This window comes from Motacilla alba, chromosome 8, assembly GCF_015832195.1.
Source record: "Motacilla alba alba isolate MOTALB_02 chromosome 8, Motacilla_alba_V1.0_pri, whole genome shotgun sequence".
Lineage (NCBI taxonomy): Eukaryota > Metazoa > Chordata > Aves > Passeriformes > Motacillidae > Motacilla > Motacilla alba.
The window spans coordinates 29,565,363-29,590,229 of record NC_052023.1 but is presented as its reverse complement, the minus strand read 5'-3'; the positions used below and the strand labels follow the sequence as shown (position 1 = coordinate 29,590,229).

The 24,867-nt window shown below is 43.2% G+C and overlaps 1 protein-coding gene across 1 annotated transcript; it reads left to right on the top strand.

Annotated features, from left to right (window-relative positions):
• Positions 1-795: 795 nt before the first annotated feature.
• METTL11B (methyltransferase like 11B) lies at positions 796-24,867 on the top strand. The gene is made up of 5 exons (XM_038143731.1): positions 796-813; positions 2,203-2,588; positions 11,476-11,651; positions 18,845-19,094; positions 22,164-24,867. Exons 2-5 carry the CDS (start codon positions 2,345-2,347, stop codon positions 22,436-22,438), a joined length of 945 nt encoding a protein of 314 aa, XP_037999659.1. The 5' UTR covers positions 796-813; positions 2,203-2,344; the 3' UTR covers positions 22,439-24,867.

Genomic DNA, 24,867 nt, shown 5'->3' with positions numbered 1-24,867 from the left:
GCCCATCCTCAAACCCCACACTTCTTGTGAATGCACATGTGGGATGTGTAACAGTGCTTCAATAGTACACAACTTCTGGGTAGACTGATACTACTCCTGCTCAGAATATCAGTTTAGGAGACAGTGTGATCCACTTGTGAGTTGTTCTTAGCAGAAAATATTAATATGCTGTTGTTTACAAATGGAAAATGAAGCATCCACTTAGGGGAAAAAAAACAAAACAAAAGAAACCCCCAAAACAAGCAAAAACCAAAAGCAAAACCAAACCAAAACACACACACACACACAAAAAACCCCAAAAAAACCCCAAAAAAACAAAAAAAAACCAAAAAAAAAAAAAAAAACAACCACCAAAAAATCCAAAAAACAACAAACCACCAAACCCAACCCTGCTATTTATGTGCTCTTTATCACGCAGTTCTGGGCACAAATGTGTTTCATCTACGCTTTGACAGCAGTAGGAAGTGCTTTGAAAGTGCTTTAAAAGAGTCAGTGCTGTTGAGATTCACTTGGTTATCTGCACTAGGATCTGAGGAGCAATGGTGTGTCCACAGCAACTCACAGATGACAGAGCTGCAGCAGAGATTTGATCACATGCAGGTAAAATAATAGAAGCAGTGTTTGTGCTGACTTTCTGGAGATCTTCACTCTTTTTGTGTAGGGCGGGACTGCTGTGAGTCAAACCCACCACAACTTTATCTAAAAGAGTTATAACCGGCATTCACCCTGAAAAACTAACCCTGTTTTTTTTTTCAGAACTGTTATTTCTGACACATTTGTATTGGGCGAGAACTATACCATGGAAAGACAAGTGTGAGTGTCACTGTGCCAAATAATTCTTATGGTGTTTATGGTGTCTGGTAAGAGGAAATCCCACTTTGCTGAGTGAATCCAGGATTACCTTTGGCTGTTGTGGCACCCCCTGGTGCAGATTCTTTGTTTCTTTTTGCCAGGGTCAGGATTTAATGTGTGAGATGGTATTTCTTGTTTGGACTCAGATGTTTATTAGTTCTTCTCTCTGTTACAGTCTCACAACCCTGAGCTCTACAGCACTTCGCTCTAACAAACTAAAAATGGAGCCATGTCTCTCTACAAGGGCTTTTAAGGACAAACTGTCCAATTAAGAAATGAAACCTGAATTATTTTCACTTTTAACCCAATAACCAACCACCCGTGCCCACAATGTGGACTTTTTTACCCAATTACACAAAACCACCCCAACCCATGGACAAGAAGAAGGACCAGCCACTGCCCTAAAGCTTCCATCTTGCTTTATAGATATTGCTATATTCTAAAACCTTCAACTCTAAGTTTTCCACCCTGTGATATTACACACTTCTATGCAAACTCCACACCCACAATCCCAGTTCTGTCATTCCATTTTGGAAGCCTTCTCCACGGCCTCAGGTGAAATGCAGTGTTCTCTTGGGGGTCAGTGCCTGGCAGCACAAGAAGTCTAAAATTCTCAGCAGCCAGGGTTCCAACACCCTGGAGCAGACCTCTCTGACAGGATGAAGCAGGATATCTGCATTATGGATACAGCCACTGCCACCCCAGGTGGCTGTTCCAGCCCCCAGACTGTGGCACGTGGCAAATTCCCACATGTCAGCTGTGAGCTGGACTAGGGAGCTGATCCTGCTTAATAGAAAATGAAGTCCATTTTTCCAAATAAGATTTATTTTGCTTGGTAAAGGCTGGGTCACCTTTGTGGTGCTCTTAGAAACTTGGTCAGATATTTGTCAGGAAGTTGCAGTGCTGCAACACTGGGATGGGATGTAGGGCAGCCCATTTGTATTGGGAACATCCAATTTCCTGACTGTGTTTCTGCAGTGCAGTGTACTGATACTGCAGACACCTGGAACAAACAGCTTGAAAAGGGGAAACCTTTGCCTGCTGGAATCACAGTTTACTGGGAGTCACAGTTTGTGTAGAGGTACATCCATGTTCTGTCTTCTGGCCTTCCTCTTGACTGCCTTGCACTGAAGAACCAATAGTGAGGAAGAGACACAGAAACAAAATCACCCAGCAAGGTGTAAGAGGGAGATTCTGGATAATATCTGAGTTCTTTTGGAGTGAAAGCTGAATAGATTAATAAAAGTACAATTGAATTAAAGCCGCTCCTTTTTGGAGCGGATATACTTTAATATACTTTAACCCTGGCTAAGCACTGGTGCTTTTTTTTTTTTTTTTTTCACTTTCCAGCACCTGCTTGTTTCAGAGGGCAACACTCCAGGGATAACTGTGAGCCAGTGCCAAGAGCCAGCATTTCTCACTCCCCTCTCACCCGCCTCCGCCCCCTGCCACACACCCCGATATAGAATGACAGCACATTGCCACAATTTAAATGACTCTGCCTCTGCCCCCGTGGAAGGGCAGGTCCTCCAGAGAACACCAGCCACAGCAGCTGTCCATTCTCCCAGAAAAAATCTTCATCATGGCCTATAAAGCAGCACATTTGGCCTTTAAGTCACGCTGGCACAAGACGGATGAAGAACTCTGTCGGCACAGCATGTCCTTTGTCTTGCACAAGGCGATCCAGAACGACTTCTTCAAGTGCTACCTTTACCTGCTGGAAAAGCTTCCCCTGGGTGAGTAGCCGTGGGCAGGAGTGTCTGTGTGTGCTCTGGAAAGGCGGATTGTGTCAGATGGTGTGTCACCATCATACTTTCTGAAAAATCCTCTTTGCCCAGGATTCTTCTCCTGGGAAGCTGAGAAGCCTCAGAGAAAAATTAAAACAGTATTATCTCATTTGCTTCTCCTGTGTTTTGCTGCTTTGGAATGTGGTTGGAGAGTGTTTATCCAACAGGTGAATTGTTTTAACTCAATGACCAATCAGGGTCAGGCTGTGTCAGGACTCTGGAAGGAGTCATGAGTTTTCATTATCATTCTTTGTAGCCTTCTGCCTGGATCCTCTCTCTATTCTTTAGTATAGCATAATATAATATAATATAATATAATATAATATAATATAATATAATATAATATAATATAATATAATATAATATAATATAATATAATATAATATAATATAATATAATATAATATAATATAATATAATATAATATAATAACCTTCTAAGAACAGGGAGTCAGATTCATCATTTCTCCTTCGTCCTGGGGACCCTGAAAATACCACAATGGTGGAGATAGTTACTGGCAGTGAGGAGGAGAAGTAGATTTGAGAAACCCAACTCAAAAGACTGCAGTGCTCACTAAAGGGTTTGGAACTGTGTCTCCCAACTCCCTCTAATCCAGTAGTCTATTGTTTCACCTAAATACTCCACAGATTTTTAGAGGGGGGCAAGGGAAAGACTTGCAAGAGTGATGGAGAAGTTTGGTTTCTGGCTGACCGATCCTATTTTTGCCATCATTTGAGTAAAACATGCTTTGACCTGTTTGGAGCTTGGAAGGACAAATTCAAAACTAGCAGAGCTGGCAGGTGGTTCTTTCTTGATATCTGTTTTGTTGTCATTCTGGGTGTCCTTACCTCTGGTGTTTGCATTGATTTGGACAAGTGCTTGAAAGGTGGTGATTTAAATTTTTTTTCAAGAGTCTTTGTTAGGCAGATCTCTGCAGCAGATTGTCTAACCTACTGTTTGCTCTCTGGGAGGAAAATGCTTCCAAAAATTTGTTTATAGACAAATTTCAATTACACCCTCTGGTACAGAATTCCATGAGGGTTTGGTGGGATTTTTGGTTTTGTTGTTTTTTGGTTTTGTTTTTTTTTTTTAAGATGTAGAAAATGAATGTTCATTTCTTATGCAGATTTGACCCTGAATAAGAAACAGAATTTCCCAGTGAGAATAAAGCTAAAAAGTAGATTTGACTTGAGCCTGTATTACATTGACATGTTCTGTTTTAAGCAGAATTATTCAGCCTAAACTCAATGTCAGACCTGTAGGAATTTTAAGATGGGAAGGATGAGCCTGTGCAATCTGTTTAAGTGAATTCTTGGGGGTTCCTTTCTAATTGAATGATCCATTTAGGCAAAAGGAATACCTTACCTGTTCGTGTGAACTGTACAGATGCCAGTGATAACTCTGCTCAAGAGGGTAGCATTCATTAATCCTAAAGAGAAAAAGCAAAAAAAAATAATCCCACGTTATCTTAATATTTTAATATGCAATTTAGTATAATTATTATAATATATAATATAATAATTAATATATATATTTATATATTTATCATCTTAGTATTTTTAATGCGGAAATATCTGCAGCTATTTAAAATGAAACATGGAAAATAAATATTTCTATCCCTAGTGGTAGGTAGCTGTGAACAATGGAAAGGAAGGAAAGATGGAAAGGAAGGGAAACCAATTACAGGTTGATGGAATCTCATGAAGTCGATGAAAATGTTATTCTTTCATTTGCTTTGAAAATAAACACGACTTATTAGAAACTGAGCAGGATTTCCTACAGTGTTAGCTGTTAGTGTAAGTACCACTGCATCATTTTAAGGTTAGAAGGTACCCCTATGAGCATCGAACTTAGAATTGAGGGTAAAAATTCTGGCATCATGCTTGTAACTTGTCTGGGTCACAGAACATAGAATTTATTTATGAGCACAGAAATACCTTGGTTTAAGTGTTTCAAATAGCTGAGAACCCATCAGGCACCACTCAGCTGTTTCCAGGCCTAATAGCTTCACTCATAAAACCATACTTATTTCTTGACTGAATTTTATTGAATTTCCATTCCTGGCCAACAGGCTATGTAAAATGTTCCTATCAGACCAAAGGTCCCCTCTGCCAGGCTTTTAATGACCTGACTCATTAAAACTTAACTAATGGTCTTACAAGCCTATTGCCAGCCTGTCCAAATTACTTTGACTCCATGGAAGATGCACGGCGAGCCCAGCCTTCAGGTGAATATGCAGCATGTGTCTGCCTCCCTGGTTCTTGTCCTGAAGTAAAAGTGGGCATGAGGGCAGGTGGAGTGATTCATGTGCTACGAGTACACATCCAGGAAAATTCACGTCCTGCTATGATGGCAGGGTCTGGATAGGGGGACAGTCAGGCAGGTAAAAAATGTTTGGGTGATTGGCTCAGAGAGTTGTGGTCAAATCTTCAACTCAGTGGAATGCTACCAGGGTCTGCCCTGGGACCTGTCCGGTTTAGAACCATGGAACGGTTTGGGCTGGAAGTTTAAGCTTTAAGTTCATCTGGTTTCAGCCCCTCTGCCATCTTCATCAGTAACCTGGAGGAGGCAAAGGACTGTTTTATCCTCACATCCAGAGATTGCAGCCAACTGCCAGGACCTGCCCACAAGCTCTAAGTCAGGACTGCTAGCCAGAGGCACTTAAACGGGCTGGAGGAAAGAGACAGTAGCAACCTAGTGCCGTTCAAACCCACTGAAATTCCAACCCAAAAGCCAAGTCATGTGCCTGGATAGGAAAAACCCTGGGCAGCAACACCATGGACTGGCCAGGGAGTGCCCTTCTGGTGGGGTTTTGGTAGGCAGCAGCTGAATGTCCCGGCAGCCAACAGAATCCCAGGATGAATTAACAAAAGCATGGCTAGTTGAGTGAAGGAATGATCACCTTTTCTGTAGCAAAAGAGCCTTGAGCTGCCGGTGCAGGAAATGACATGGAATGAGTTGGAAGACCCTCATTGTGGTGAGGGAACTGGAGCTCTGGAGGGAACAGGGGACTCACGTGCCCTGAGAAGACAGACGAAGGGAATGGGGCATGTTCAGCCAGAAGAGAGACCAAATATCATCCTGCTAGTACCTACAGGAAGGTCATGAATAAGATGGAGCCAAGATCTGCACAGTTGTGTGCAGCATAAAGACAAGGGCTGGTGGCCATGAATCAGAAGTAGTCCAGACTGGCTATAAGGATAGCCAATCTTTTTACGTGAGGAGAGTCAGACATTGGAACAGGTTGCTCAGGAAGGTTGTACAATTCTCCATCACTGGAGGCTTTCTAAACCTAGCTCTCTAAACCCTGATGCTCCTCATCTGGCATCCTGTCTGTCCCTGCTTTGAGCAGCAGTTTGGACCAGAGACTTCCTTAGATGTCTTTCAACTTGGACTATCCCGTGATCCAGTGCTCTTTGTGATGGAGAGGACAGAATGTCTGAACATCGCTGCAAAATGACAGTTTCTGGCTCAGTTCAGAGTGGACCTGAGCAGAAATGAGCTGAGCTTCTCAGGCTTCCAGACTGGAGCCAGATACCTCTGTGTAAACAATGTCAAAGGACTAGGGCAACACTGTGACCCAGCAGGGAAGTTAAGCGTGTGCTTAACCCGACTTATGAGTAATAACACTGAAACCAAGCCTCACACTGAATCCTGCAGTGCTGCCCAGGGTCAGCAAGGTCCAAAGCTTCCTCCAAACTCTGCTAACTCCACGCTCCCCCCACTCCATTGCTGGGTTCAGTGGTGGAGCTCTTCTGGGCGTGTTTACTTAGGAGCTGAGTGTATCTGGTATCACAGCCTGTTAAGAGAAACATGTCACTTTTACAGACCAGGCTAACATTTATAAATAAAAGACATGAGTAACTTCAGGCCCTGATCCAACAATGTACTTAAATGTGTGTGAGAGCCCTTAAGCCCAGTGGACTTTATTGGAGCTACTCAGATGCTGGAAATTATGCACGTGTTTACACGGGCTCTGGGACTCGGTGCCAGTGGGCTGAGATCTGCAGTGGAAAACTGAGAAGATCCACTCCTGGAGACAAATATTCCTGTGTGTGAGGCACGTGGCTAAAAGTAAAATCTGCTTTGGGGGTGGCATGATGTTCATTCTCTATAAAGCAGAATTTACATGGTACGCAGACCACAGCAGAGAGGTAGATTCTACCATGCACACAGATGACTATTTTTCAACTGATGCACAAAGCAGATGTTGCATTTAAATGGGAGCACTCAGCCAAACTGGAATTAGTTCAGTATCTTGCAAAAAGCAACTGGAGCCACAAAATAATGTTCACAAATAAAAGCTTCAAAAAAAATTACTTGCAGCATCTACTTCTGCCAGGGAAATTTAGTTGAGGAAACCCTAAAGTCAAGAACTGTGAGTCAGCGTACTGCAGGTTGGGACTGCACTGGGTCTTACGTGTTAAGTGGTCCATTTCTTTAGAGATTTTGACCAAATGCACTGGAAAACAACATTTTTAACTGATCCATAAGAAAATATGAGAGGAGATGTTTTGAACTTTGCAGCGTAAAAGGCTCAGGTGGATAGTGTCTGTCTAGTCCACATTGGCTGGCATTCAGCTGTAGATCACCACTCTGCATCCAGACTGTGTTTGCAGTGACTGACAATTATTGATGTCTCATGACTGGAGTGACCTTTAGGGAGCCACTTCGTGCCCTCAGCCTGCCTGAGCAGTGGGTTTGCTTCAACCACCTTCCCTTGGGGACTTGCCAGCAGATTCAGCTGAGGGACAAGTGTGCCATGAAAAACTTTCTTCTTTACTGGAAACACATTTCTGACTTTAAATCTTACAAGTTACCTGCCTTTACACTGAGAACCTCATATGTTAGCCAGCTGCCTGCCCTGTGATGTCTGAGGAAGCTGAAGCCTGAGTTGTTCTATCCTGCTCATGCCCTACTTTATGGAATTTGTTGAAGGCAGGCTGTGTACCCATAGCAGGCCTCACAAGTATTTAATTTCCTGATGCATGAGGCAGTCCCACACGGGTCATGGAAAGGGAGATGCCTCTGGCTAGACAGGTCCTGTGATGAGGGGGAGGCACGGCTGCAACACTGACAGCCACCAAGGACACGTGGTGCTTCTCTTTTGGGGTAGATTCCTGCAGGCTGGCAAACCTCCTCCTCCCTGTGGTGCTGCTGCTGCTGGAGCCTGCATGCCAGGCACAGCTGCGAGGCAGATCAGAGGTGAGGTTGATTGGCTGTGTCTGGAAAACTGGGTTGTGCACTGGGAGAGTTGGCAGTGCTGCAAATTCCTGAGAGGGAGGAGCAGCACTGAAGGAGCAAGAGGTGGAAATCACCTCTATGAATTTCACACTGTACAAGTGAGGCTGTGGGTCCACAGGAGAAAACTTGGGGTACAGTGCCCCTCTTTGCACTGGCCCGTGTCCCTGCATGCCCTGGGGTGGGAGACATGCATAAAAACATCTTTGTACAGTTTAATGCATGGAGAAGCCCCTGTGGATGCTCACCCAGAGATGGTTTCAGATGCCAGCACGTAGGGCAGGGCTCTGGGGCCCCAGATGGCCCAGGAGGAGCTGCAGTCAGCTGGTGTGTGCATGCAAGTCCTGGCAGGAATTCTGCAAGCCTGATATTGGTTCTGAGTGAGAAATGTGAGAGCAGACACTCCAGATCTGATATCCTGAACACCATATCGGCCCCATGTGTTGCCGCAGGTCAGGCTCATGTTTTAAGTAGATGGACTCCAAATATTTGTTGTTCATGCTGTCCTGGTGTGCAGACAGCCTGTAAATGTCCTTCCTTTCAATCTAGCAAAACGGGATAAATTACTGTCCCTTGACAGGTCCATGGAACAACCCCTGGAATCATCACTGGGTTCTTATATGGAAGATCTCGCAAAGCCAACATTCAGGGATCCAGTTCTGTTCAGCAGACAGGCTGACCTCTGAAACAGAGCAAAAGCAGACACAGAGAAGACAAGATGGTGCCACTTCTGGATAAGGACAGAGATTCCTTACTGGGAAAATCCCAGCCACCGATGGAGTCTTTTTTCCCAGGCTCTGGGAGCCACCCTGGCCAAGTTGTTCTGGGGATTGGCTGCTGCCCCCTTCATATTAATTTCTTCAGCTAAATGGTTTCTTCTGAGTATGTGAATATAATCAGTGGAGTGTGTAAAACTCCCAGGTTTGACCCTTGCTGGGCTCAGTGCTTCTTGTGGTATAAATTTCTCAGGCATAACATAAATGTGTAATGGATTAAAGCTTTAATAGTATCCGTTCAGCAGTTGACTTAAGCAGGTGATGACAAGAGGGGCTGGTAATGCTGCTTTTGTTGGATGAGGGATATGCTGGGCATGCTGCTTATACGTAACCCAATAGCACTATTCTGTTCTGAGTGGTCCTTGGTGGTAATTATTCCCTATCCTGCTTCCTTTGTCCCCCCCTCATTTGCCTCCAAAATGTCACTCTCCTGCTGAGGATGGGCAGGCACACACTTATCATTCCCCGCTGAGCTTGCTTGCCCTCAATTAAATACATTCCAGGCTTATATTCAGGGCCTCTGGCCTTACTCTCCTCCTCTGTGTGGAGGGCATAATTCCTGTTCCCCGGCCTGCACAAGCCTATTCAGCCCCTTCCCAGCAGCAGCTGGCAGTGCTCCCATGGAAGTTTGAAGATGCAGGGACAAAGAACTGCTGCCTGGGCCTTCTGTGCAGCTGGCAGGGAGCTCTCCCTCCCTCTCTTGTCATGAGCTCAGAAGGTGTTTGCTGCTGGAGCATTTCCAGTTCCCTGGGCACGCTGGGGAGCTGCAGCAGACCTGGTCTCACACTGCAAGGTGGTGCTTGCAAAGGCTTCTTCCCAGTGTGATTCTGTCCCTCCTTGTTGCTTGGTTTTCACTGTCTTGGAGTTGTGTTTTTGGTGGAGGGTCTGTCACACACAGGAGAATGCCTGGGCAGTTGTATGTACACACAACAGAGTCAGAGGTGATGATTTGCTAGCAAAACTTATAGCCTGCCTTAATCCAAGCTTTTGAGCTTTGAATCCATACTTTTGACATGCTGATGCACATCCAGTACAGAAAAACCCAGGCTGTGCAGGATAGACCTCAGTTTTTAAAGAACAGGGCAAAATAGCCCTTTATCCAGCAAAACCCACAGGTTTTAATAAAACAGCTTCAAAATATTGATTGCTGTATGTTACCAGCAATGTAGCCAAGCCATGAAAAGGAACATCCAAGGCTCTGGCACACAGGAACCTTTCAGTATATCACCCACTGATTACCTTGCTCTTTGACCTGTGCCAGATGAAAATTTAGGACTGTCTCTTCTAAATTGTGTCCCCCTGTGTACTCATTTAGGCCTGAGACTACCATCTGCTCCTTGGTTCAGCTTACTTGCACTGCCACAGACCATACAGTATCACTAAAAATAAACCAGAGCAAGTGCCTCATTCATCCACTCTCTTCCTGGGGCACTCTCCGTGCAGCTGTCAAGAGCTGGAAAGCATTTCTGGAAATCTGCACAACAGTTAGGTCAGTGAGAGCAGAAATGATGACCCTGCGCAGTAGTAAATGCTGCCCATAGCTTTTCCAGGAAGAAACAGACTACTTGATGTCCTTGGCATGTGTGTTCACTTCAAACCTGAAGTGATTTTTCACTGACACGAAAACACAGTGTGATGGTTGAAATGACTTCTGAAACTGGAAAGCACTGAATTTTCATGAGGAGGGCTAGATCCCTGCAAGGTCTTGTAGGATTCAATCCAACACCTCTCCTTCCACCGTTGCTTTAGAAATGGATTTGGTGTTTTGAAGGTTCAACTTCAGTTTATAGGTCTTCATCTGTGGGAAATGGATTTGAGAAAATTCTCGAAGTCTGACAGAAGGCTCACATAGTGAGGATCTGTATGTAAACCTTGAGATAAGAAATGCTGACTTAGAAATGCCATGGAATAGGACAGACGCTGCTGAGAGAGAAATGGAACTAGAAACAAGTTTCAAAGGATGGTTTTGCAAAAAAGACTAGATACTTTGGAGAAATGGAACTATGAAAGATGCATTGTAGTAGGACCCACGAGGGGTAATTTTAGATTATTGGCTTTAAGGTATTTACACCATGGTGTGGCAAAAGCTGATAGGCCAAGAAATGCTTATAGTGTATTGTAATGAAGAAATAATTGGCTTTTTGATTGTGATGGCGTGAATTATAACATCTGTATTGTCTCACCCTTCTCATGAGATTGAAAATGGAATAAAAGTTTTTAAAACACCTCTCAGCTGCCCCATCTTTGGGTCAGAAAAGGGTAAAATCTGACATTGATCTTCGTGCCTCTGGAGTGTCACTGTGGCCCTCGATAAAGAAGGATGCAGGACACATGTCATGGTGCAAAAAGAAAGGATCTAACCTGGTTTATTTTATTAAACCCTTTTATTGGGTTGTTTAAGAACATCCCCTGTCTGTCCCCAGTCAGTCAGTAACAAGTTGTTACCCCGTGTTGGTTGGTCACTCAAACCCCTGGTGTGTATGTGCAGGAAAGGTTGTTTGTGAGAGACAGCTTTCATTTCTGGTATAAAACCAGTTTATACATGTGGCTAGAGTTTACCACAGTCCTAGAGTTCTTTCTCAGGGAAAGCGGGTTGTTTTCCACAGTCTTAGAACTCTTTCTCAGGAAAAACAAGTTGTTTTTCACTGCTGCAGAACTCTGTTCTCACAAAGAGCTGTCAGCTCCCTCGTGGCTTCTGGGGGCTCGAGTCAGGATTCGGTCTGTAGGCCTTTGGCCTGCTGCTCCACTACCACATGCAGCAATTAGCTAAGGCAGAAATATCTGTCACTAACCATGAAATGGTGATTTATCTGCTTGCAGTGAAACTTTACGCTCTGACAAGCCAAGTCATCAACGGGGAGATGCAGTTCTACGCCAGAGCCAAACACTTCTACCGGGAGGTGCCCGCCACGGAGGAGGGGATGATGGGAGACTACATCGAGCTCTCCAACACCGACGTTGAATCCTCCCGGGAATTTCTCAGGAAGTTTGTTGGGGTGAGTCATTTAATCTCATCTTCTGCAAGGAGCAGTGGTGTGTTGTATTTAGGTTGTCCCCAGACGGAGGAAGGAACGATGAATCTGACTCCATGTTATCAGAAGGCTAATTCATTACTTTATGATACTATATTATTTTAAAGAATGCTGTACTAAACTGTACTAAAGAATACAGAAAGGATACAGACAGAATGCTAAAAAGATAATAATGAAAACTCGTGACTCTCCCCAGAGTCCCAACACAGCTTGGCCCCAATTGGCCAAAGAGTGAAAACACTCACACCAAAACCCAATGAAACAATCACCTGTGGTAAACAATCTCCAAACACATTCCACACATGAGCACAACACAGGAGAAGCAAATGAGATAAGAATTGTTTTCCTTTTTCTCTGAGGTTTCTCAGCTTCCCAGGAGAAAAATCCTGGGTGAAGGGATTTTTTCAGAAAGTATGAATGTGACAGTGCTGATATGTCAAAAATGACATGCACGGTGCCCAGGCACACCTGATTTAAATGGCACCGTGTGTCGTTGGGTCTAGTCATGTGTTCTGCCAGGTCATTCATCAGCATGAATACATGTGGCATTCACATTCTCTGAAAAAATCCCTTCGCTCAGGATTTTTCTCCTGGGAAGCTGAGAAGCCTCAGAGAAAAGGATAACAATTATTCTCTCATTTGTTTCTCCTCTGTTTTGCTCATATGGAATGTGTTTGGAGATTGTTTACCCACAGGTGATTGTTTCATTGGACTCTGCTGTGAGTTATTTTGACTCTTTGGCCAATCAGGGCCAAACTGTGTTGGGACTCTGGAGAGAGTCACGAGTTTTCATTATTATCTTTTTAGCGTTCAGTAAGTGTCCTTTCTATATTCTTTAGTATAGTATAGTATTCTTTAATATAATGGAGTATCATAAAGTAATGAATTAGCCTTCTGAGAACATGGAGTCAGATTCATCATTCCTGCCTTCATCGGGGCATTCCCAGCAAGTACAATAAATACACATTTTGCCTGGTCCTACATCATTATTTACCTGGTTTACATCCTTTTCTACTGCTCCTAAGCTGCAATGAGGAGTTCTTTAACCTGGGTTTGATTAATTCTGAATGCAGTACTGGGACCTTTCATGAAAAAATCCTTGTTGGCTTCAGTGGCAGATTTGTCTGTGCAAATTCTTGCAGTCCAGTTGGGAAACTAGCTGAGACTAAATGCCCAGTTTATGGTTTGCCTATTTATTGATATTTCTGAGAATGTGGCAATAAAACCCACCTGCTCCTACACATTGTAAGTATATAGAAGAGGCTACACATTAGGCAAATTTTTTTTCCTTCAACATTCCACTGTCACTGAAAATCTTTTCAGGCAGATTGCTAAAGGTCTGTAAAGTCTTGAAAGGTCTGCTTTGGCCTGAATTGCAAGGAGATGCCGAGTGAGATTTTAAGAGCAGTATCACTTTGTTCCTTAGATTTCTGAAAATCCTGTTGAGTCCTAAAAGTGTCTTTAGAAATCTGAAAACCTTTAGAAGCATGGCCTGATGGTTTTCTGACTGCCCTGCCCTTTTCCCAGGGAAGGAGACTACTAAATCAGCTCAACGTCAGTATTAGAGGTTAAGGAATCCACAAACAAATTTGTGAAGTTCTCCGGCTGACAAAATTGCTAGTTATATATAATGCTGCCATAGATCTTTAATTTTCTGCTCAAATGTACAAATTTGGGGTAGCCAGATGACTTTTTCTCAGCCTTAATGGCCCACTGTGGGAAGAAAGCTCAATAGGTTAATTAGACGTTGTATATGGAGGAAAAAAAAGGGCACAGTTTAAATGGATTGGGATGGAAAATGAGTGTGGCTTGACAGCAGATAGAAATCATGCGGAGCTGTGAAGGGCAAGTGATGGCAAAATTTGCTGTACCTGATAGAGGGAGACTTTTGGGGCTCTGAGCCAGAAAAACACAAGTGAATGGCTGCATTTTTCTACATCAACAATCATTTGTATTAATGCTGAGGAAAAAAAGGCTTCTCAGAGCCTCCCTGTGTCACACTGTCAACGAACACAAAATGAGAAAATACAAAGGAGGTTCAGGGAGGAGCTGAAGCTGATGGTAACATTTCTGCATGACATTTCTGAAAGCGGCATTTTCAGAAGGAAAATGAAACACAGTCAAGGCACATTCCTTAAATTTTATTTAAGTCTTGTTTTAAGGACATTTGTGGAATTCAAGTGGTGCAGAAGTGTGTGCTCAGGGGAAGATTTCACCCTTTCTAGACATCTCACAGATGCAGTTTCCTGCAGCAGGTTTGTGTCACACTGTTACACTTCCTCCTCTCCAAGACCCGAAAAGGAAAGAAGTACAGTCTGGGACACAGTTTCACATGCCAAAGGGGAATCGTACCCAGTGCATCAGCTGTGATGACAGATAAAAAATACTCCAGAGCAAAATTCCCGCTCCTATAATTAGCCAGGGATAGAAAGGATACTCTGAATGGCCAAGATCAAACATGAAAGAAAAAAATAAAAGAGGAACAAAAAGGAGTCTGCACCTTTCGCTTATTCTGATTTAGTTTCTTAAAGCCTGTTGTCTGTTGAGATGTAGCCAATTGATTATGTTACTTATGGTTTATTTTTCTTTCTTACTACTGAAATCTGAATCCTGCTCAACCAGATACAGATATTTAGTGGCTTTCTGTAGCAGTGACTTGATAATAAAGCTAATGAACTGTCTTACCAAGTTTATGGCTCTGTGAACATTTTTTTTAACCCATAAAGTGATGAAGATAGGAAAAAACCAATATGCTTCACCCTAATGTACTTTCTCTTTTTTAAGAGAAGTTTAACAAAATTGGAAAATAGGAAAATTTGTTTCAGATCAACTGAACAATTTTTTAATAGTTTCACCCTCTGAAAAACTTTTCCCTTTGTTTTCAAGAGCTCAAGTCAGTTCCAAAATAAAAAATGCTCTCTAGAAATGAAAGTTGACAAGTTTGGTTTCTTTTTTCCTTGAAAGTTATGGGAAAAAAAAAAAAAAAAAAGTACTTTGACATTTTCAACATTCTTTCCCATGTTTTTTTGGCTAAAAACTATTCTCTAGATTTGAAATACCAGTTTCACAGAGAGTTTTATTCATTTAAAACTCTGGATTCTGGCAAAACCGGTGCTCCCTAAACAAACACTTGCCCGGTTCCACTCAAATTACCCCTCTTGAGTTAGTTTGGCTGGCGTGGAAATGCCACACAGTGACATTTCCCTTCCATGACTGATGTTGCATACCTTCAGGTATGGCATTTCTTAGCATGATCCTTAGCACCACTGTAAACTGAGCTACAGATTTCTTTGGAGAAAAGAATTCATCTTGCCTGGGCACATGGAAGGAATTACAGGAAGGGACTGAGGGCTTTACTTATATTTTAGCTTCGCGGGCGAGTCGAGCGGGGTTGAAAGTGCCACTGTGCTGGAGTTAAGAGGTTTTATGTGTGTGTGGGCAGAACTCAAACCAAGAGCAACATGGCTTGAGCCAGCAGGGCTCTGCAGACAAGCTCCAGGCTGTCTCAGGTACAGGGTTATCAGCACAGCTACAGCCCTGCTTATTTATGGCAGCGTGCTAATGCCCCTGTGTCCACACAGCCACTGTGTTTCCAAGTGCCTGATCCGGTGGCAGCGAGTAAAAAAGAAAATAAAGAAAACAAAGGAAGCATTAATTCGGCGTCGGTTGTGAGCTGTAGGTGTGTAAAATATTACAGATGGGGATTATATTGACTTTATGGCTCCCTCTCTGCCCTCAACGCTTTCGGCCTTTCTTGCCCCCAACTCACCTGCTTGATTGGTTACTTGCTGAGTGAAAACCTCTTGAAAAGTGATTTTTCTCCAGTTTGATCAGAGTGATAGAAGAGATGTTGTTGAAAACATGCTCTTTTTTGTTTATTTAGAAGGAAAACCACTGGGATTTTTATCTATTTCTTGAACTCTGATTCCTTTTTTTCTTGTACATAGCCTCATTGCCTTTCTGCTCTTCCAAGACCTGAAGTAGCACTGGGAACATATCCCACAGCTCTTTTATTCCAAATGAAATCTAGGAGTGCCCAATTTAGCTTTAGAGAACAATTTTGGGTGTATATGTGTCCTAAAGGACAGTGATTCTGAGTAATGGGAAGCAAGTAGTCAGAGGAGCAGTCAGTCTCAAATTCTGAAGCCTGTTCTGGCTTACAGTTTTCACTTATACCATTTTTTTAAATAAGGAGTCTGATTTTCAACTCAATTAGACTTTTGGGAAAATGTTTGCCTTCCAAAGAAAATGTTAATACTCTGTCAAAGCCCTAAGCACTTCCAAACTGAAAATATATTAGCTGAACATGGAATTATGTCAACATTTTCATTACAAACGGAGCCGTGGTGTTTCACAGGGCTTCTCATCTGACTGCTGGAAGCCCTCACTCCTTTTCAGCAATGTGTGGGATCGAACTTCATCTCCCATGACCATTCCCTTTCCTTCTTCTCGATGGCACACGGAGATGTGTCATCAGAGGTCCTTGCTGTGATGTGTCATGGGAGATGAATTCCCTGTTTTGAGTGATGAATTCTCTGTTTTGAGTCCCTACTATGACTGTAGATTCTGTGAAACACAAATGTTGAAGGCTTTTTGTCAAATTCTGTTGGTGCTTTTGGTAAATCATCTCAGTTTTCTCAGCAGCTTTCTCAAAGATTTTTAATTGATCCCATCAGTGTAGACCTGTATGTACCTGCCAGCCAACAATATGGAAATCCACCTTGTTAAGATCCAAGACAGAGCTCCTTCTTCCTTTCCTGAACTCCTTGTTACCTCTTAGTCTGGTCCTCAGTAAAAGCCACATGCAGGAACTTCCAAGACCTGAAGCAGCACCAGGAACTGTGAGCCAGAACAGCCTTCAAAATTTGAGACTGACTGCTCCTCTGACTACTTGCTTCCCTATACTCAGAATCACTGTCCTTTAGGACACATATACACCCCAAAATTGTTCTCTAAAGCTATTTTGGGCACTCCTAAATTTCATTTGGAATAAAAGAGCTGTGGGATACGCTCCCCGTGCAGCCTGTGGATGAAGAATGGCTCCCATTTTCTGTCTAACTACAAACAGGGAGTCTCCAGAGCCCCATAGGGTTGAAGGTCTGTAGACTCGTGCACACATCAGGAGATTAATCTTCCTGGGCATACAAATTGGGAGCAGCAGCCCTGGAGACTGGTGAGAGCCCTTGAGGGCCGTGTGCTCTTTCTACAATTACTGCGTGTAATCAGATGCTGGCCTGGGCTATTCATAGTCATGTCATTGACAGTGCTGTCCTTTGACCTTAATAATCTACTGAATTACCCACTGAAGCCAGGCCAAAAAAGTGTGAGTTACATGATTTATGCGGGGTTCATTACCAAGGGGGGGTCTCCCAATAAGCAGGAAGAGCAAGACTCTTCCTGGGCTTGTTGCCTTTGAGTGCAGTGAAGTTGCAGCAGGGACTTTGGCCCACGGCTTTCACTTCAACACTCAGTTCCAGAGGACAGGGAGAAGGTGTTTACGTTTGCTTTTAATGTTTGCTTAACAGATAACTTTGGCATGGGGAGCTCCTATCCCACAGTCAGTGTATGTGTAGGCTCAGAATTTGTGTTTTACAGAACAGCAGCAGGCTCTTAAGAGCTGTTTTATAGCTAGAATGGAAGCTTTAGAGGTGAAGTACAGCTTTCATTATAAAGCCTCTTTTACAGCGCTTCATTATTTTCTCATAGTCACAGCCTTTGTGCCACATTTTTTCATGTCTGATCTCTGTCCAAAGATGACATTTATGAAGAAAAAAGGAACAGTTAAGCAAAACCTAGTCAATCATCCTTCTTGTCTCTATGCCTAAAAGAGAAATTCTGTATATGCTCCAGCCCAAACTTCTCAAGTTGTCCTAAGTTACCTGCCACTCTGAGATCTTTGTTCAAACACAATTTGTTTTGAGGACTGCACTTTGATCCCAGGGATTCTGTGTATCTGTAGAAATGCCCGTGGGCACCTCAAGAGTTCTGTGCTGCAGAAGTTACTGCTTGCAGGCACTATTTGGTGTATGCTTCCTTTTTTATTCAGCCTTTATGGGGCACAGAATGAGGCTTATCTAGCCACTTAGTTCCCTGTGATCTGTGAACATTTGAAGTTGCAAGGACTTTACAGAGAGTAGTAGATCTTCTGAGAAAGCCAGGAGCTTGTGAAAGACTCTGCCTCTTCTTACACCAAACAAAAACTTCCCGTACAGCAGCAAATGCAGTGAGAAGTCCCATCAGCAGCAGCCCAGGAGTGTGACAGCCCAGCTCAGCTCAGACAGTGGTACCCAAATCTGTGCTGATTCTTATCAATCTCCCAAAAGCCCTGCAAAGATAAGGAGAGAAGACACCAGGTAGGCTGGACGCATAGTTGGTAACACTGTGTCTTAGTTTGGAAAGACAGATGTCTGCTAAGGAAGGCAGGAGCCTCTCTTGAAATGGAAAATGTAAACTCCCTCCCTCCAAATTATTATAATTTTGAAATTAGGGAGCTCTCAGGCAAACATATGGGAACAGGAATAACAGTTCTTTACTAGGAAAATTAAAAATACAAATGCAATAGTACAAAAAAGAAAACCATTGCCAGAGTCAGAACAGGCCCTGGCCCCCTGTGTGTCAGGGTGGTGGCAGCAGTGCCATTCCATGGTGGCTCAGCCCTCCTGCAGTGCCAGCTGTGGTTCTGCTGGAGCAGGGATCCTGGACAAGGGGGGAGTTTTCCTCTGAAGCTCCAGGGCTGCTGGAGATGGGCCTGCTCTCCCTCTGGGAATGCAGGGCAGAAGAAAGCTGCTCCTCTGGGAATGCAGTGGGCAAAGGCTGCTGTGCTGTTCCCAGGCTCAGATTGTATCCAGGTAGGAATGCTTGGCTCCTCCCCTGGGTGGAGCATCTCCCCATGGGAGGATGGAATTTGATCAGCCATGCAGGGACACTCACTGGCCATGAACAGAAGATAATTAATAATTAATGGCCCATGAACAGCAGAGATCTCCTGGAGGGAGGATTGGTGGTGGAAGAGATAAGGAAAACTGCCCCATCTCTGACAGATGGGAACTGAATACACACTCCAGCTAAATCTTTGAACCTAAGGCACGGGGTTGCTGTGTATTTTTTTTTTCAGGTGGTATTTTTCAGATTTCCAATAATTTTCTTGTATCCCCCAGGGGGTGGGGAAAGCTGGCACCAGCCGTGCCCTGGACTGTGGCTCTGGGATAGGTCGGATCAGCAAGCACGTCCTGCTGCCCGTTTTCAAAAGTGTGGAGCTGGTGGATATGATGGAGAATTTCCTGGCTGAGGTCCCAAACTACCTGCAGGGCAAGGAGGACAGAGTAGAGATGTATTACTGCAAAAGCCTCCAGGAATTCACACCAGCCCCACGAAGATACGACGTCATCTGGATTCAGTGGGTTTCAGGTTAGTTCTGTGTGATCTTCTGGCCTGACATCTCGCAGAACAGGCAGCCTCTGCTCCAAGGAGGTTCTCAGGTCTTTGGGATTACTTCCTAAAACACCACAAGAGACTTCTGAGAGTTCCCCACGGGCAGCGTGGGTACAAATCAAGTTGGTTTTTTCAGGTTCGTGTATTGGAGAAACGTGCCAGATCTGAGGGTGAGTCCCCACATATGGATTTTCTGGAGTAGAAATGCTCTTTCTTAGGTGCAGAGAGATACACAGGGCTGACCACACTTGTGAACAGTGATTTCTGAAGCTGCTGATTATCCAGGCTTGGTGGTATTTTAGGAAACAATCAGGAAATAAGCCATAGTGGAATCACCAAAACCTGTAAATCAGATCAGGTCTTATTACGTGCACTGATGTTTATCAGACATAGGTTCCCTTAGCTATGTCCCACAGTAGCCCTTCCTAAAAGAAACATCTGGTTCTTCTCCTGCAGCCATCCCAGTGAATGCCCTGCAGCATTTAGAGCAACCAGATAATGAGGGTTTTTTAATTTTTTTTTGTACTTTACAAAAAAAAAAAAATTCTGTGCAGTGAAAATAAGGTTGTGTCCAGGGTGCAGTTTCAGAAGGCAGAAGGAATTATTCAAGAGGAGGTCGGAACAAATTGCTTTAGACCAGCATACTTTTCCCTTGTATTTTTGTTTTTCCTTAATAATGAGTCATTGCAGTAAATGTAGCTCCTGCCTCACCTTTTGAGCAAATCCAAGTCAAAATGAGGAGGAATAAGCTTAGACCTATCTAAGGCTGTGCTGGTCAGATATGTGGCTCTTAACTAAGGAAGCATATCATAATCTTAGCATAGACACAGAGCTGAATCTTCCTTCTCCATCAATGTCAAGGAAATATGGAGTCATGTTATTCATTAATCAAACTTCTACCCCTATCTTGAATTTGGCTCAAATATGCCAACAAACTCATTTGATAGAGCGAGAGCAGGACTGTCTGCTAGAGAGCAACACCTTGAAGATCTCATTTTCTTAGGAAACTACACTAAAAGCCAAGTAAAGAGAAAAATAAGTTCCAAATCAGGTGTTCAAAAGCTTCAATGAATCTTGCCAATGAAATCTTGATTTGTCTTATGCATTCATAAGCATGTGAACCCTAGCAATCATTTTGTAAAAGAAGTAAAAGTGCAAGCTTACATTCCATATAGAAATTACCATTTTCCTTCAACTTGAAGGGTATTCAGCTTTAGGTTTTGGGGCTTTTTTCTTTTATTTTTTGGGTTTTTTTGGGGGGGAGGTTTTGTTAGAAGTGGTTAAAGAAACTTGACATGCTATGTCAAAATGTGGTTTTGAAATGACAGCTTCCATTTATAAAAGTTTAAATCTTTCATCAAGAAAATGAAATAGTTTTTCTAGAAAATACAGGTGATTATTTTTTCCAAGTTTTTCATTCTGTTTCTGATCACCTGTCCTTGTTTATTCACATTAGATGTTTCACATGTGAGAGTTCTCATTTTGCTCTTCTCTGAGCTCTGCAACACTGTTCTCCACAGAACTCCTGATCTTTGAGAGGGAAGGATAAGAAACAGAATCTCAATAACATATTGGACAAAAACACTATTTTATAATATATACGTATCTACAAAAATCCCACGGGGTATGGAGTAACATGAGGAGTTTAATTTGGGTTGTGGAATTGGCATTGCATTCTTTGCTGGATCTTTGATCCAGAACTCCTTTGATGGAGGGATACAGTGCTACACAAAGTTACAGAGATTTTTAGCAGTAAAAGACAGAGAGGACTGGGATTATCTAGTCTGACCTACTCTATATTCCCAAGCTGTTGTATTCATTCTTTACCCCCGTGGTAAGCCAGTAGTTTGTGTTCAATTAAAACATATCATGAAAGATTCAACCACACTTGTTTTGAGGTCTTCACGAGGTGGTAAACCCCACTTCTGTTGGTAGTTTCCAATGGGTAATTGCTTACACTGTTAAACAGTTGTCACTTATTCCCTATAAGAATTTGTTTGGCTCCAGCCTCCTGCCACTGATTCTTATTATAACTTAAACCACCAGACTAAAGAACCCTTCAGCACCCACTATTTTCTCCACTCTCCTCAGTGGCTTCTGTCCACATCTGTTGCTGCTACCACCATGGATCCCAAATATTGACTGGAGTTTGTATTTGTCGATCTCGTTTATTTGCCCAAGATTTCCTAGTTAAATCTGGCAGGACTGGAATAATAATTTTCTGCAATAAACCAGCACAGGAGACTCAGATCAAGGCACCCTTCTGACATTTCTGAATGGTTAATAGCAATCTATTTTCCATCCGGCCTAGTTTGAAAAGCCAGGTGTCTGCTAAGGAAGACAGGAGTCTCCCCTGAAATGGAAAATGTAAACCCCCTCCCTCCAAATTATTATAATTTTGAAATTAAGGGGCTCTCAGGCAAAGATCTGGGAACAGGAATAACAGTTCTTTATTAGGTAAGGAAAAAACCCAAAAACAAACAGTGCGGTAATACAAAACAACACTGCCAGAGTCAGAACAGGAGCTGGCCCCCTGTGGGTCAGGGTGGTGGCACAGTCCCATTCCATGGTGGCTGCAGCCCTCCTGCAGTGCCAGCTGTGGTTCTGCTGGAGCAGGGATCCTGGACAAGGGGGGAGTTTTCCTCTGAAGCTGCAGGGGTGCTGGAGATGGGCCTGCTCTCCCTCTGGGAATGCAGGGCAGAAGAAAGCTGCTCCTCTGGGAATGCAGTGGGCAAAGGCTGCTGTGCTGTTCCCAGGCTCAGATTGTATCCAGGTAGGAATGCTTGGCTCCTGCCCTGGGCGGAGCATCTCCCCATGGGAGGATGGAATTTGATCAGCCATGCAGGGACACTCACTGGCCATGGACAGAAGATAATTAATAATTAATGGCCCATGAACAGCAGAGATCTCCTGGAGGGAGGATTGGTTGTGGGAGAGACAAAGAAAACTGCCCAAGGGACAGCAGATAACTGCCCCACCTCTGACAGACAGGAATAGAACACGCACCCCCATTTCGAACCTAAGACACCATCTTTTCACCCGCAGGATATCTCACAGACAAAGATCTCCTGGAGTTTCTCATCCGCTGCCAGGGTGGCTTGAAGGATAACGGTGTCATCATTCTGAAGGACAATGTGGCCAGGGAGGGCTGCACCCTGGACTGCCTGGACAGCAGCGTGATCCGAGACCTGAACATCCTGCACAGCCTCATCGAGATGAGCGGGCTCACCATCCTGCGCGAGGAGAGGCAGGAGGGCTTCCCTGAGCAGTGTGTCCCTGTCTGGATGCTGGCCATGCAGAAGGGCCCTGGCCACTCCTGACTGCCCTGTGAGACTGCAGGGACTGGGATATGGATGAACCAGGGGACTGGGAAGGAGAAAAGCACCTCCTGGAATCCTCCTACCCATGCACTGCTCCAGGGCAGCAGCTTCTAAAGGGTCAGGAGAGAACCACAAAGCTTCTCCCAGGAACAGTCTGCTTCTAAATCCTACCTGCTCCATCATTCTTTCCATTTTTAAAAGCTTTCCTGACCTCCTTGTCAGAGCTCTCTTCCGTTAAGGAGTCAATGCTGTACAAAACTCATCCAATAGAAAATAATTAGATCGGAAGTTTCTGTAGTAGTTAATAATTTTGGGGTGTTCTTCTTGGAATTTCAGAAGGGTCTGTCAGATCACTGAAGCAGGAAATTCAAGTAACTTCTGGAACACTTCACCCAAATTTTGGCTGTCCTCTCTACCTGTACTTTAGAATATTTAAACCAAGAATATAAGGAAAGTTTTATCTTTTTGTTGGCATCAGCTATGCAGTTTTGGGGTTTTTGTTTTGTTGTTGTTGTTGTTTTGGGGTTTTTTGTTTGTTTGTTTGTTTGGGGGGGTTTTGTTGCCTTTTTTTTAGGTTTGGGGGTTTTTTCCCATTTTTGTCAATTTGGACAATAAAACAACCTGGCTAATTTTCCATTTTTAGGAGCTACTTCCTCTTCCTGATGTTTCTGCTGTAGAACAATAGTGGCACATAAGAGATTTCACACTCCAGAGGAAAACTTGGCTGACAAATATCTGCATGTTTGCATTGAAATTTTCTGAAAAGCTTGCCCCACATATTACATTCTGGAATTTTAATTTTTTTTTTTTTCAGAAGGTTTGCAGTGGAAACCACTTGAAAGCCTCTCTTTATTATTCATACCACTGTACATTTCTTTTTTCCCACATTCAGAACAAGCCTGGCACCATCTGCAGAGCTAATGGGATTTCACGGAACGTTAATAGTAAGGCTGTAAGAAGAACTAATACAGTATTGTATTAATTAACAACTGTGCTAAACTGCAGAGAGTGTTAGTGTAGCCCAAAAGCTATGATTTATATTCCAAGAGCAGCTGTGTAAGCCTGGATTTGAAAATACTGACATGCAGCCCATCTCCTTAAGGCTCACAGAAATGATACATCAAGCTTCTTGTCCTCTTTGTAGAGGCACAGAAAGTGCCGTGGGAGGACAGAAGTTCATTTTGCAAACAAATTCGGAATTTGGAATTCTGCTTCATTCTAAAGATGTGAGGGGGGAATTTTGAAATTTGTTCTGAGGGAAAGCTACACAACCACAGTTTTCCAAGCTGATTAAATTTTTTTGTCCAGACATGAAATGCTTCTTTTGAATTGAACTTTTAACATAATTTGCAGTTAAAATGTTACTAAGCCTTGTTCAAAATTTTAGAAATTAGTCATAACATTAGAAACGTTCTGACTCTGTCAGAATTTTTATCACATCTTGCTCCCTTGAAATGCAACCCTGGCAAAGGCTTTCAGACTTTGTAAAGAGTTGCACTATGACAAATCTCTCTGTGCTAGGGGAAAGGAGCTCTATAAAACATCCCTCACATGACAGCAGGCACAATTGGCTGTGTCAAATATTGTCAGCTGTGTTGGATTAACTAAAAAAGAAGCCTGAAGATAACAAGATAAGAGAGCCTCTCAGCTGGATTTTAGTACACATTGCTGTCCTTTGATAACAAATCTCCAATTTGGATTTTAATTGCATAACTCATCTTCTCTGGCAATATGTTTGCACATGTTGAGAATTACCAGTTTATGGCAGAAGGCTTTCTGCCATCAACTCTTATCCAGTAACTCTTCTGTTAATGTTCCATGGCTAATTGTAGCATTAAGGAAAACCACACTGGTGATTTGGTGAAATATTCTGGTGTTTCCTATAGCCTGGAAACCTATGGTTCCCACAACACAGATGCTTCTGGAATGTTTTGACTAATTCTTCCATTCTAATCAGCTGGTATTGGATAGAAACTGAGTAAGAATTTTTTATCAAGAAAGGGGCATCAGTCCTGTAGCAAAAAGAAGGGAATATTTACATATTTTCCTTTACATGGATTACAAATTAATTTGCCCTTCACCATTTTTTTTTCTTCCAGCCAGAGACATCTGCCATGGTGCAGAACACTTGGGGGACTGCTGGAGATCCTTGTGCAGTGGTGTCTGTGCCAGGCAGGTCTGAGAGGTGCTGTCACTGCAGTGGTGAGAGAATGGCATGGTGCAAAAAGGGGGAATAAAGAATTTTATACAAACCTAGACAGCTGCCAAATCTTACAGGGCACAATATATCAGCTGAGTTGGTGCAGTTCAGTCATGAGAGACGTGGTTCCAAGGTGGATTTAGAATACAAAGTGGTTCAGGATGAAAAATGGAATATAAATGGCTGGTGTGGTTACCAGTGAAATACATTTTTCAATGTAAAAAAGTTC